Here is a 13,185-nt window from a genome sequence, read left to right on the forward strand (position 1 = left end):
TCAAGCTTTTCATTACCTTAGGAGATGTGCTATTGTTGTGATGCTTGTCCATAGGCATGCCTTAAGCTCTACAGGAATAAGCACTTCCTTGCTAATGATGAGCCCAATTAAGTCTCTTGCCTCTGAACTAAACCATTTGCTCTTTGTTAAACAACTTAGTGGACATGACAACTCCAAGGTCTCAAACTACAGTGCTGACACACAACATCAGACTAACAAGTAAGTTGCTCTGTTATTTTACCTGCACACCTGCTAGAAGCTACCAGAAATGCAAAGTAGTTCACTCACCACTAAAAGTGGTTTACATTTAAGTGGCTTATAGTTTCTACCTGGTCTGCTACAAGGATGTGGAATGAAGCTAGACGGTAACTACTCTGCATTCACTGCAGGAAGTCAGCTTTTGAACTAAAGCTTTTGAACTAAATCATTGTACCTGGCTTTTATCACCACAGTTGAGGTTAAAAAAATAACTGAATTTCAGTAAAGGTGACTTAAAACTAACATGTTTCAACTCTCAACTGGGCAGGTTAAAAGTGTACATAGAGTCCATTATAATTGCTCAGCTAAGGAACAGTAATAAGCTAACATACTGTAACTATTGTGTTTCACTGCATTCCTGAGCTCCTTCCAAGTGCCTAAAGAAAGTTCTTTCACCTCTTAGAAGGTATCATCACTGATCCTTTTCCAAACAACTATCAGTTGACAGACACAGCTAACGTCCCATAATCAAAAGTCCTTTTATATATTATTTCTCAGAAGATAAAAGGCTTGACTGTTAGCACAGAGATAATTTTATAAACTTTTACTATGCAAGCCCTGTAGCTGACAGCAGAAACTACTCATTTTCACACCTGAACAATCAGGAGAAAAGCACTTGTCTTGCAGTTACCCTTTAGTACAGCCAAACCCTATTTTCCAGACAAAGTAGCTCTATTTCAAACTTGAAATAATTTAAAGTATTTTCACTTCAGGTAAAATATGCTTGGCTTAGCTGGAAGCAATTCCAGTAATTTTACTAGAAAAGGTTACTGCTGCACTCGTAGCTGCAAATCACCCTCCCAAGAGGCTTCCTGTTCTTCCCTCTGTGTCAACACTGCTGCTCAAGTGAAGGACATTTACTCCATTTCAATCAAGAGGTATGAACTTGATTTTAGTCTTCCAGGTCTACTTCAATTGTTGAAAATCAAAACTTAGTAAGATAGCCTTGTATGTTTTTATACACAAATACATAAAACACCAAGCAGTAGTTAAGTCTAATTTAAAAGCAGAGAAAAGAGGACCTATGACAATTTCACCTACTACTCCTATTGGAAAAAAAAGAAAAGAGAGAGACTGACTTGCAGGGAATCAAGCAGGGAATGGGCTTATAGAAGAAAAGCCAGTAGGCCTTTGCAAGACCCCAGGACTGTTGTGAAACAGGTCTTGAGTGCTCTTCTAAGAAGGATGACTGCCCATGGACTAATCAGAAACCCAATCTGAAACTCAAGATTCTAGCTTGTCTTCCATTTCCTTGCAATCTGCTTTTCACCACATCATTTCTTCCATGCTTCCAAAGGCCCACTCGAGCCAAAGTACTGAAAAGCAACAGCAAAAGATGGGACTATCTACCTAACTTCTTCCAATTTGAAGCAGATCAGTAAAGAACACCAATAGACCTGAAAGCATTCATCCCACACTCAGTAAAAACAACCAACAGACCTAGGAGCATTCCTCCCAGAACAAGGAGACAGTCCAGAGCCAGAACAATTTGTTTAACCCCAACCTGCCTTCATGACTTAAGAAATAATCTAATAATTCTCTACGTATTCTTTGAATTCTCAAAGAAACATCAATCAGAACTGAGACTGCTACAACACAGTTAATTTAACTTGCCTTCTTCACTAAGACCCACCTAGCAAAACCAGCTTGCATAGACTAATTGTGGTTAGAAGGGAGCACAGGAGGCCCCCAGATGGACATCTCACATTGAGCAGGATTACCTAAACCCTCCCCACATACACATCTCTACAGCTTCTTCCATGAATGGGTTAAGTCATCATAACCTTGAAACATTATGAAACAGGTCACCCTACATACCCTACACAGAATCTTGAGATCTTACACTGAGACAAGTGCCAATGAAATTGTGTGGTGAACTGAACCAAACAACTCGCTGATCCAGGTCAAAAGCTAAAACAATAATCAAACAATATATCATCAGTGTCCAAACTCTTGAGTTATGTTTAATTTTAGTAGTTTATAGCAATGGGTAGTTTTATCTTTTCAACTGCCTGAAAGAATTTATTCCATTATTATCAACACAAGGAAAAGGGTCTTAAAGAGAGTCAACTCCCAGCTTATGAAGTGAGTATAACCCTAGAGTTGCTGCTACAGAACTTGATCACATTTTGTCACAGGGTAGAAAGTCATCATGGACACAGACATGTGCCCACACCAGAAGGGAAAGTTTGATTTGAACTGTAAAATTAATTGATAACATTAATGCTGCTGTATGAGCACAAGAGGCTTAAAGAATAATCTATTTTAATTAAAACATTTGGCAGTAATGCCTACCTCTGCTCTATCATCATCTTAGTGCGGACACTTCTCAATAAACCACAGCCCCAGTTACCTGAGTGAGTCCTCTGAACAGTGTTGCAACAAGGACTTTAAATCACACTACATGGCAATATTTCAGTATTATACTTTGTAAAGAGTATGTACATTATGTAAGGACTATTTACATGGAGTATATACATTGCATTGACCATAGCCTATTTAAAGCAAAATCCAATTTACTTGTGAAAACTGCAGTTCAGCTTAAGAAAATCCGTATGTCTGGATAAACAATCCTGATAAAACTGAAGCTCAGCAACCTTTTTTCCTGTTTATATACAGCAAAGTGAAAGTTATGCTATAAAGATCATTAGATCAGAACCACTTATTCAAGGATTAAGTTGACGCAAAAGAATAATTATTCCTACGATTTCAGATCACATTATTATGCAACAAGCAAAAAAGGAACAGTTAAAAAGTATGAAACTGCATACTATTTCATTCTAATTCCTGATGAAAATTACCATTTGGCTGATGTGAGCTGCATTTCAATAGGCTTGTCCCTTTGTAACATCTTCACAAAAATTTGCGGTAACAATTCTCCATCAACCGACACTGAAAGCAAGGAAAGAGAACTCCAAGTCATTCTAATTCAGCCAGTTAATAAAACGAATGTCAAATAAGCAACAGCAGCATTATACTTACCATTTACAAGTGTCATTGATACCTGTGGGTTTTCAAAGGCTAGAACTGAGAAGCATTTCAACGCTTGCATTCGAACCTGTGTAAAAACATAATATATGAAGTATAAATGTAAATGCTAATTTAAAATTAATTTTATAATATCTAATCACAGCTGCAGTAAAATCTCTTCTCAGTAGTAGTGAGTTCTTAAATGAGGAGGAACAGATAGGAGGCTACCTGGCTTCAGAACAAAAGCTTTGTTTGACAACACTTCCATTTACTTTTCAGACATTCTAATGAATACAGCCTATGCTTCAAAGCAGCAGGAAGCAGATTGTGTATTGAAAAAGCACTGAAAAAAAATCAGACCAACTGCACGAGAGCCGTATTCCTGCCAGGTGAAAGTCAGGGAGGGGTGGGGTGGTAAAGGTTCTAATGAGAACAATAAAGTCTAGCTGGAAGTTACTTGTTTTATAAAATACTGCTCTATTAAATACATTAAAATTACTACAGTGACTACTTTCTTTGCTAGTAATGTCTACTTAAAGGCAATTAGTTTGTAGTTACATAAGAAAGAGAAGGCAAGCATTTGGGAAAATATGTAAATGTGGTCTTGAAAATGCTATCTGTAATGCTGCTGTAAAAGCGATAGTCCCTTCGTGTTAGACATCTCACCAGTGGTAAGATGCACGTTTGTAATGATGCAACACATGGGAAAGATACTTATACAATCAGCTGGCTATGGGACAATCTCAGAACCAAAGGAAAAGAGTTTATTGAAAAAAAAGCAGCCAAACCTCTTGGCAGACCTAGCTAAACTCTTCTAGTGGGGATTGAAATCCCATTTTGAGAGTTTCTGCTGTTTACTGATGTGGTCCTATAGCCTAACTCATCTGAGATACCTTGCTTTGCTTTACTGTAAGTATTGCAAAATAGTCAATTAGAAGTACATGCTGAGCTTCCTGTTAAATTCTTGTTTGACTGAATATTAAGAAACTGGATAGAAAAGAATGAGAATGAGATGGTTTGTATTCTGCAAAAATGTATCAGTTATATGAGAAGTCTGAGAATATTTAATTACTGCAGAACACTAAGAATGCAGCTAAAACTACAAGGAAGCTGTTAATCCCCCAAGTATGAAAGTGTATGAAGAGCAGTTCAGTATGCGCACTGGGAATTTAAAGGCCTCGCCAAACTAGCAAAGGAGGAAATAAAGAATACGTATCTCTCCAGTAAGGTAGGACTAAAAATATGTACTTTAATGCAATGCTATGTGTATCTTGTTGGTGAAAAAACAACTTGAAAACTTCACCTTGCTCCAATTTCTTTATTTTCAAGCAGCTCTTTGAAAAACATAGAGAAGATTCAAAGCCAAAAAGCTGTTAGAATAGGTTGCAATCCAAACATAGCTTGGAAAATTCACCTTAAGCTACAGGATAAAAAAACATTAGCTAATAAGAGAAAGAGCAAAATATTGCCTGATCATGGTGAAAACTCTTTAGTACACAGAGAGAGAAGATAGAAATTTATCAGTTTCTCTAACAAAATATTGAACACACACTTCCTACTGGATTAAAAAAAATAAAGCAAAACCCCAAACCAAACAAAAAGCACCACACAGGAGATTAACAAGCCCCTGGAACAGAGCACCAAACCTCCCTTAAGTTCTCATTTAAAGGCTGTTTTTCCTGCTGAAAGATACTTTACCAGGAATGTTCTGCATTAGGCAGGAGATCAAAATAAACAAGCACAATTATCTCCTCCAGACTCAATTAACCAGCCATCAGCCTACTTTCAACAAAATAAAAATGGCACAATAACATACCAGGTATACTGTATGAGAGATTTTAGTAAAAAAACCTCAAGATAAATTTGGGTAGGTTCAAATGTTTCTTATTTTCAGAACTGAGACATTCAGGGGGGGAATAACTGATAGATTCATAAGGAAGTCCATGAAGGTTCAACTCCTGAGACATCATAGGATTGGCTTCAGATTTAAAATTGTCTGTATAGCAGACATCTGCTAGCCCTAAAAACCCCAAACTACACAGAAGAGCCTCAGAAAGCATTTTATGCACTCAAACATTTTATTAAGTCATCTACAGCAGACTACTAAGGCTGTGCTCAGAATCTGAAAATCTGGCCTTAGACTTCAAAGATCTAGTTGATCCTCCAAGTTACAGCTAGAGTATGATGCCTTTCTCTAGAGGTGGTACTTTCAAATAGTCCAGGATGGACTTGCAAAATGCAAAGGAGAATGGAGTTGAGACTTAGGAAATTCCGCAAGCACAAAACATAGGTAGCTGGTGGCCTCCACACATTACATGTGCATGTTTTCACAGGTATGACTTCTGTTTAGGGCAGCTCATATTTGCTTCTCTTTGTCTGAATTTCTTTTTCTCAACTACTGTTCAGCAAATCAGACCATATTTATTGGATTGCCAAGTGACTGTTTTCCTTTGGATCAATGACAGCTCTGTTTTAATTAATTGTGTTTTAACTTCACAGAACACTCCAAAACAATCAGTCTTGTTTTGCTAGAAATCCATGTAAATAAAACCAACTTTTATCCTAATAATACATATTATACCTGTTTAGAGTTCATATGCACAGACATAATTTTTATAATCCTTATTTGGATTCTTTCATAAATATATATAAAACATGGAATAATTTTAATGTCTTACTTTGTAGGAGGTGGAGACTAATAGATGTGCGATATTCTGAACAGCTCCATGGTTAAATAAGATTGTCTGGTGATCTGGACCCTTCAAAGGAAAACATACAACATGATTTGCTTTTTTTAAACAAACATGTAAGAGGCTTTCACTATCTACAACTTATTGTTAAGTATTAAAGGTAGATACATTAACATTTACATTGTAATCAGCTGGCATACCAACTATTTTTTAAATAAAGGTGTACAACTCTTTATTTTTGTAGCATTTGTCCTTTTCCAGTAATCATTTCCACTCTTTTCAATAAGCGATGAAATTAGTTGTCACAACTGAAAAAACTTAAGAGTTATAGAAAATTTCAGAAAAACAGAATATTTATGTTTCTATTCTTTCTATTGGAAACAACTGAAAGCTCCCGATTTTCTCTGAAAGTTGTAGCAATTACCCTCACTTACTAACATCTTCACTGGTAGTATTAAGTTTTTTCAACAACTTAATTTTTAATTCTGAAACTGCTTCCTGAATGTGGTAGTGCTTTGAGAAGAGATTCACATTCCTCCTACAGATTACTTGAGTTTCAAACATCTTTAGCCATAAACCTAGCCAGCCACCATCCATTTATTGTCTTCAAGATCTAAGCTAGCAATGGCTGATACATCAATATTTTTCCAAGATTTAAAAAGCATCTGGAGTTAAACAGATACTGGATTTTGCAGTAGAAATGTCGCAGAACTTCTGTAGTATGACAAAGCTTGATGAGGTTGGAAAAAACAACATGAAGTCTCAGTAGGACCTCTAACCCTCAACAGTCTCTTGTGAATCTGATCTGTGACTTCCAAAATCTCTTCAGAAGTAGCTTCACGACTCTTGTCATCTTTGCATTAAGTAAGAGCTACGCGCAATTTAAATCCAGCTTTTGGAATGTGACAGCATTAATCATACCTTGATGCATTTTCTTGACTAATCTGCAAGTGAAGAAAGTATCTTCACTCGCTCATTTGTTCAAACCCAGCTGAGTTTATGGGCACATCTAAACATCCTAGTAAGCATGAGTGGTGCTTTACTTTCACATTTGAAAAATGGCTGAAATCAGATTCCTCTTACAGTCAAAAGAACATTTTTAGAACATCCCTTACCTCTAAGGAAAAAAAGCGTAAAATTTAGATGTAACATATCTGGTGCTTTAAGAGATGCTTCAGCTGCTACTGCCACCAAGAGCTTTCCATCAAAAAATGCAATTAAAACAGCATGGTTGAAGTAGGAAAACAACTTACATTGGCACACAGAAGTGGCTGAGGCAATGATTTAAAGCCGCAGCTATGCCAGTGTTGAAGCTGAAGAACAGATATTAAAATATGTGAAAAAAAAATAATGAAATGAAAGTAAAAGAAATCATATTGACCTACACAGTTTTCGTAATTTACAAGTATTAGTTATTTTTCAATGAGATGCAAATGGTAAATTCTGTGCAAACAGGTCAAATGCATTTCAGAGTTGACACCTATGCGTATGCTCATTTGCGTATAGCTAGATGAAGAAGAAAATACCTAATCTGTACACACTGTGTTTGCACACACCAATCCTGCTTCTTTTAATTCACAACCAGGTTAATCACGAACCCACAAATAGGGACAGCTTCAAATTTAAATGTGAAAACTTGAGAATATGATGTATCATTTCTAAGCAGCTTAAGTACCAGTTTAATAGCAAGACCTTCAACTTTTATATCTTTTTGCATATGCCGACAGAGTTCCAGGAGCCAGTCCTATTACAGTGATCTTTTAACTCCAAATATGATTGAATGCCATAATATTTTGGGACCAGAAATCACACTTCTTGCACGATTTTCCACCGTAAAAATGTCAGTTTTCAAGAAAACAGCAGAACAGAACAATGTAACAATTAATTCCATAATGACATTTTAATGTACCTTGGTTCAGGGATCCAGCACCAGGCCTAAGATCACATAAGAAAACATTCTCAGATATTTGATTACATCTTGATATGCCTTGATTACAGGCTGTACCCTGGATCTTTCCCAGACACAAGATTTTAATTTTCAACTGGTGGTGAAATCACTACTTACACAGAGACGTCACCACATTCAAATATAAGCTCCAGAACTATCTTTCCAATTATTCAAACAACAACATGTTTCCAAATGTACCTTATGTTTTTAATTTAACTGTAAGAATACTAAAGCTTACCTACCCGTATCGCTTTCTCTGAAAACAAATTAAGTGCAATAGAGAGAAACTTAAAACGTAAATTCTGACTTGCATTTTAGCTTACTGTGTACATCAACCTTTTTTTTTTTAATTTGCTTATATGTTGATAGAATCCTGGCTCTGTAAGTTAAGAACATCATCTGCTCCCCCTGTAAATCAACACTTTCCCTTGCTTAGGATGACTCTTCTCCAAGGACAATGTTTTTCATTAGTTAATTAAAGTGCAGTGAGAAGCTATAAAATAAGCACTAAAACCAGAAAACAGCAGCAATACGCTAGGAACCTGAGTTAAGGATTGCCTAGCTCAAGAGAACAGATCTGAGCTTTTCTAGGGATATTTGAGCAGGCAAGAAAGAAAGAAACCCAAGAAGCCCAATCAAACAAGATTCTGGCAAGGAAGAACAAAAAATGGATGCATGAGTTCTAAGCAGAGAACAGTATGCAGGAAAAAGGAGGGTAGGAGCTATGATAGATCACTATTAGTTTAATGAATAAATGTACTAAGACAAGGAAAAAAAATAAAAACATTAATACCTCTTAATAATATATGCTAAGCCTTACCTAATGATAAAGATTATAGTAACTTCTGGAAAAAGTTAGAAAAGTTCTTTCACTCATGCCCTTTTGGGGGGAAGTTGAAGTCTTCTTCAAAAATGTACTAAATAGTAACACTTCCAGTATTTCAGTTTTCTTCTTCAAATTATAAGAATGTACATTGCCTATCCATATAAATCACAAAATTCCCTGCAAATTCTGCTTCACTGTATTAGATGCATTTTGCATCTAATGCATGGTAATGGTTGGACTTTATAATCTTAAGAAGTCTTTTCCAACCTACTTGATTCTATGAAAATACAATAATTGACTTTGATAATCAGACCTGAAACCCAAGAGCTAAACAACAAAGAAAACGAGCATTTCAGATTTTTGCTCAACAGCTGTGTTTGCCTGGGCAAGAAAGAAATAAATTCTTGACCAATTTAACATTTGCGATAATCTGGTTACTCAACCTCAAATATTTTTGTTAAGCAGCACATGTTTATTCTGTAAATGCAACTATTTTCTAATAGTCTTTTCATGTTCCTATCTGTTCACACAATCATCTCTTTCCAAAAACTTGATTATTCAAAACATTCACTGTAAAACTTGCTCAAGAGATATCTGAGGGGTGGAGGAGGCATTAAAAACCTCAGTGAGTACAGTGAGTTCGTAAGATCTTCACCCTACTCCTGTTAAGTGACTGCTATGAGGAAGTAACTCATTTGGAAAAAGATGACAATAACAGTTTTCATGTTGGATTAATTATGTGGAGTTACTCAGCAGTCCTCACACAGCCAACAGGGTTTACACTGCTACAGAGCTAACTCCTGATTGTATGAACTGACTTCTATACCACCCAATAATCAGTCCTGTGTTATTTTTCTTGTAAGCCAGCATGGCCCAATTTTTCACCTGTTCCAGCTACTAAGGATACTTTCAAGGGCTTAAAAGAAAGATGCCTCAACTGTATTTTTCTTCTTAAAATACCGATTTCTTTTTGGCTGGATGGCTGCACGCAGAGTTGCAGTCAATGGCTTGGTGTCTGAGTAGAGACCAGTGATGAGTGGTGTTCCTCAGGGGTCCGTATTGGGACCAGCACCATTTAACATCTTTGTCAGTGACACGGACAGTAACATTGATGCACCCTCAGCAAGTATGCTGATGAGACCAAGCTGTGTAGTGTGACTGACATGCTGGACGGAAGGGATGCCACCCAGAGGGACCCGGACAGGCTAGAGATGTGGGACTGCACGAACATCACGAAGTTCAACAAGGCCAAGTGCAAGGTCCTGCACCTGGGCTGGGAAAATACCAAGGAAAACACAGGTTGCGCAGATACTGGATGGAGCAGCCCTGAGGGCATGTTGGTTGACAAGAAGCTCCCCATGAGTCATCAGTGTGCACCTGAGTCCAGAAACCACCCATGTTCTGGGCTGCATCCCCAGCAGTATGACCAGCAGGTTGAGGGACGGGATTCTCCCCCTCTGCTGTGCTCTGGGGAGACACACACACACACAGTCCTGCATCCAGCTCTGGGGGCAAAAACCCAAGAGGAATGTGGTGCTGTTGGAGCGAGGTCAAAGGAGGCCACAGAGATGTTGAGAGGGCTGGAGCAGCTCTGCTCTGGAGACAGGCTGAAAGAGCTCGGCTGGTTCAGCCTGGAGAAGAGAGGGCTCCAGGGTAACCTTAGAGAGCTTCAGTGCCTAAAGGGGTTACAAGAAATCTGGAGAGGGGCTTTTGACAAGGGGCTGTAGGGACAGGACAATGGGGAATGGCTTTAACCTGACAGAGGGGAGACTGAGATGAGACATTGGGCAGAAGTTCTTCCCTGTGAGGGTGCTGAGGCGCTGGCACAGGTTGCCCAGAGAAGCTGTGGCTGCCCCATCCGTGGCGGTGTTAAAGGCCAGGCTGGACGGGGCTTGGAGCAATCTGCTTTAGTGGAAGCAGCACTACATAGCTGTAATGCACATGTATCTGGAAAAACCTGGTAGAGCTCAACTGAGAAGAGCATTTTACTTCCTCTCAACCTACAGCCTTCCAAAATTTGTACTGACAACAGTGAGGACTGAGACCTGCCTGCACCGCTGACTTTATTTAGAAGCCAAAGGTATAAACACACACACACGAAATAGAACGCTTATTCACGTATTTCATTTTACTGTGTGAACCCCAATGAATCTGTCAACAAATCCAGAACAGTAACAGTTAAGTCATTACTGTCCTAAAGTTCCTGCCACAAAAGGCAGTATCATCTTTCACAGCTTCTTATATGCTTATATGCAAAAACACAAGTTACATAAAGAACAAGTATTCTCTTTCTTACTTTGCAGCAATGTGAGAAGATCTGACATATGTATTCTTGTGTATATCGAGACCTACTGAGCAGCGCCATGAGGTGGGAGATAACTGTAGCATCCTGGAAACAAGTGAGAAAAGAATATAGTATTAACACTGTATTTCAACATAGTTTCTTCACAGTTTGCTACTTAAAAAGAGTACTCTTGATTCTGCATTCAATTTTTTTCCCTTCCATTTGCAAGGGCACAGGACAAGACCATTGAAATAGTGCAGGAGAGACTTCAAGGCATGAGTGACAGTTCTGAACTAAGTCCTCATGGAAAACATAACAGGTCAATGCAAGTTAAATATAAAACTTCTGGGATTTGTCTCCGGATTATTTACTTCATAAGACAGCAATTAAAGAATAAGGGAAAAGCCCAAAAACATACTGACTGCAGATATGGTTACTGAAAGCAATTACTTCAGGAGTTGTGTTAGCATTTTCTCAACACAAGTGTGATTTACTTACCTCTTTGTTTCATGTCCAAGTAGAAGAAAGCAGGGAGAGGAACAAGGTACCAGACTGAACCATGTACAGTCCACCATTGTTTCTGTGGCACTCACTTTCTAACTGAATCACGATTCACTGACTGACTTTAAGTCAAACATACACAAAAGTGCTATTAGCATGTGTGACACTAATTCCAAATATATCAGCTAAAGAAAATCATTATACTAAAGTTCCCTTCTGAAAACACATCCAGTTACTTAAGCTGTGTAGTATATCATGAAATTTTAAAGCTTTTAAGATACTTTTACCAGTACATCCTGGCAAAATGGCAGCAACTGGAATGGTGTGAAAAGAAATACTAGTCATTTTGGTTTGGAATAATGGTTAACTAAATTACTCCTATGAGAGAGAGGGTGTTGAATGCAAGAGTTGAACGACTGTATGAGTCTTCCTTTACAAAGGATGTGTGCTATACTTGCCCTACACAAGCAAATCACAGTCATTGTTTTACCTGCAGAATGATGAATTGCAACCCTCTGACTAGGGAGAGGTGGATTAAAATTAGAGAAAAATCTTCATGCTCTCCAGCTGCTTTTACAGTAATGAAAGTAGCACCAGCCTGTTTTCATGACTACAGCTTCACAGCTATACAGCTGTTTATGACAAGTTTTATTTCCCAATTACTTGGGAAATTCTTAACCACACATTTTTATATTAGCAAAATGAAGGTGTATAAGTCTGTCTTTTTTTTGTATACATTTTGAGGTCAGGCTAAGCTTTGCAGTATTTTTACGTATTTATATATATAAATTACCAACTTATTTTAGAAAGCTTTGCTGCCAGCAACCAGGCCTTCTTATTCTCCACAGAAAACAATAGACCAACAGAGCCAAAAAACACACTGAGAACAAAAACAAGTTCTTTCTACTGCTTGTTTCTCAGTAACTGGAAAGGATCGATATGCAAAAGCCTCATTTGCCATTTCAACATCTTATAGAGAGATGTCCTGGGGTTCTTCCATGTCCACAAGCACGCTTATGTGCACAGGAAAAGCAAGGGACAAACTATTCTAAGCAGTATTCTTATTGTTTGGTTAACAGCGCCATCTTATCTTCTACCTTTATACATGGCATATATAAAAACGCATCTATTTCTCTGGTTTCTTTGCAACTTCAGAACCCACATGCCTGCAGGGAATTGGTTTAGTTGCAGGGCAATACTGAACATTAAATCTAAAACCATGTTGTAATAGCACTGATGGTCATAACCATAATGTGGTGAGTCTTGACTCCCTCTGACAGAAGTAAGCCTGCAGTGGTGTGTAAACTAAGTGAGTACTGTGTTTAGGGCATATGCCAAGCAAAACAGCAAATTTCCATGAAAAAGCAAACAGAAGCAGCTAAGAGGCCAACCTTGTTGTCAAGAAAGACATGGTACAGTCACAGCAGGTCCTAAGACTTCAAAGTGTCTCCTTTGAGTTACATCAAAACAAGCTGACAATGTACCCAGGATTCCTCAGTGATTTAACACATTGAACCCATTAAAACAGTAAATCTCTGGCAGCTGAAGATAATTAAGCCACAGTACTGTTCAATATGTATGTGCATATATATGTATGTATATATATACATATATACAGTATGTATATACGTATGTATAGCACACACACATATATATGCTAAGAAGCTTATCAGTGGTGAAGTGCATCTTACACAAAACAAAGAAGTCA

The 13,185-nt window shown here is 37.8% G+C and overlaps 1 protein-coding gene across 9 annotated transcripts in view; it reads right to left on the reverse strand.

Annotated features, from left to right (window-relative positions):
• ARMC8 (armadillo repeat containing 8) overlaps positions 1–13,185 on the reverse strand; it is a 68,307-nt gene that overhangs the window by 17,545 nt on the left and 37,577 nt on the right. For 5 of the 9 annotated variants that reach the window (XR_009725590.1, XM_061354487.1, XM_061354486.1 and 2 more), the window contains 5 exons: positions 10,989–11,081; positions 7,172–7,231; positions 5,907–5,987; positions 3,241–3,316; positions 3,060–3,150 (listed from right to left, as the gene is read on the reverse strand). Coding sequence is in view for 8 of the 9 variants with exons in the window: in XM_061354487.1 (XP_061210471.1) it covers positions 3,060–3,150; positions 3,241–3,316; positions 5,907–5,987; positions 7,172–7,231; positions 10,989–11,081 (401 nt within the window). In the remaining variant the exon portion in view is untranslated. The remainder of the gene's footprint in view (positions 1–3,059; positions 3,151–3,240; positions 3,317–5,906; positions 5,988–7,171; positions 7,232–10,988; positions 11,082–13,185) is intronic. The other 4 variants (XM_061354485.1, XM_061354491.1, XM_061354489.1 and 1 more) reach the window with 4 other exon arrangements.

Source organism: Neopsephotus bourkii, unplaced genomic scaffold, assembly GCF_033783945.1.
Source record: "Neopsephotus bourkii isolate Nb327-2 ecotype Australia unplaced genomic scaffold, CSIRO-AGI_Nbou_v1 NB_739, whole genome shotgun sequence".
NCBI classification, from domain to species: domain Eukaryota; kingdom Metazoa; phylum Chordata; class Aves; order Psittaciformes; family Psittacidae; genus Neopsephotus; species Neopsephotus bourkii.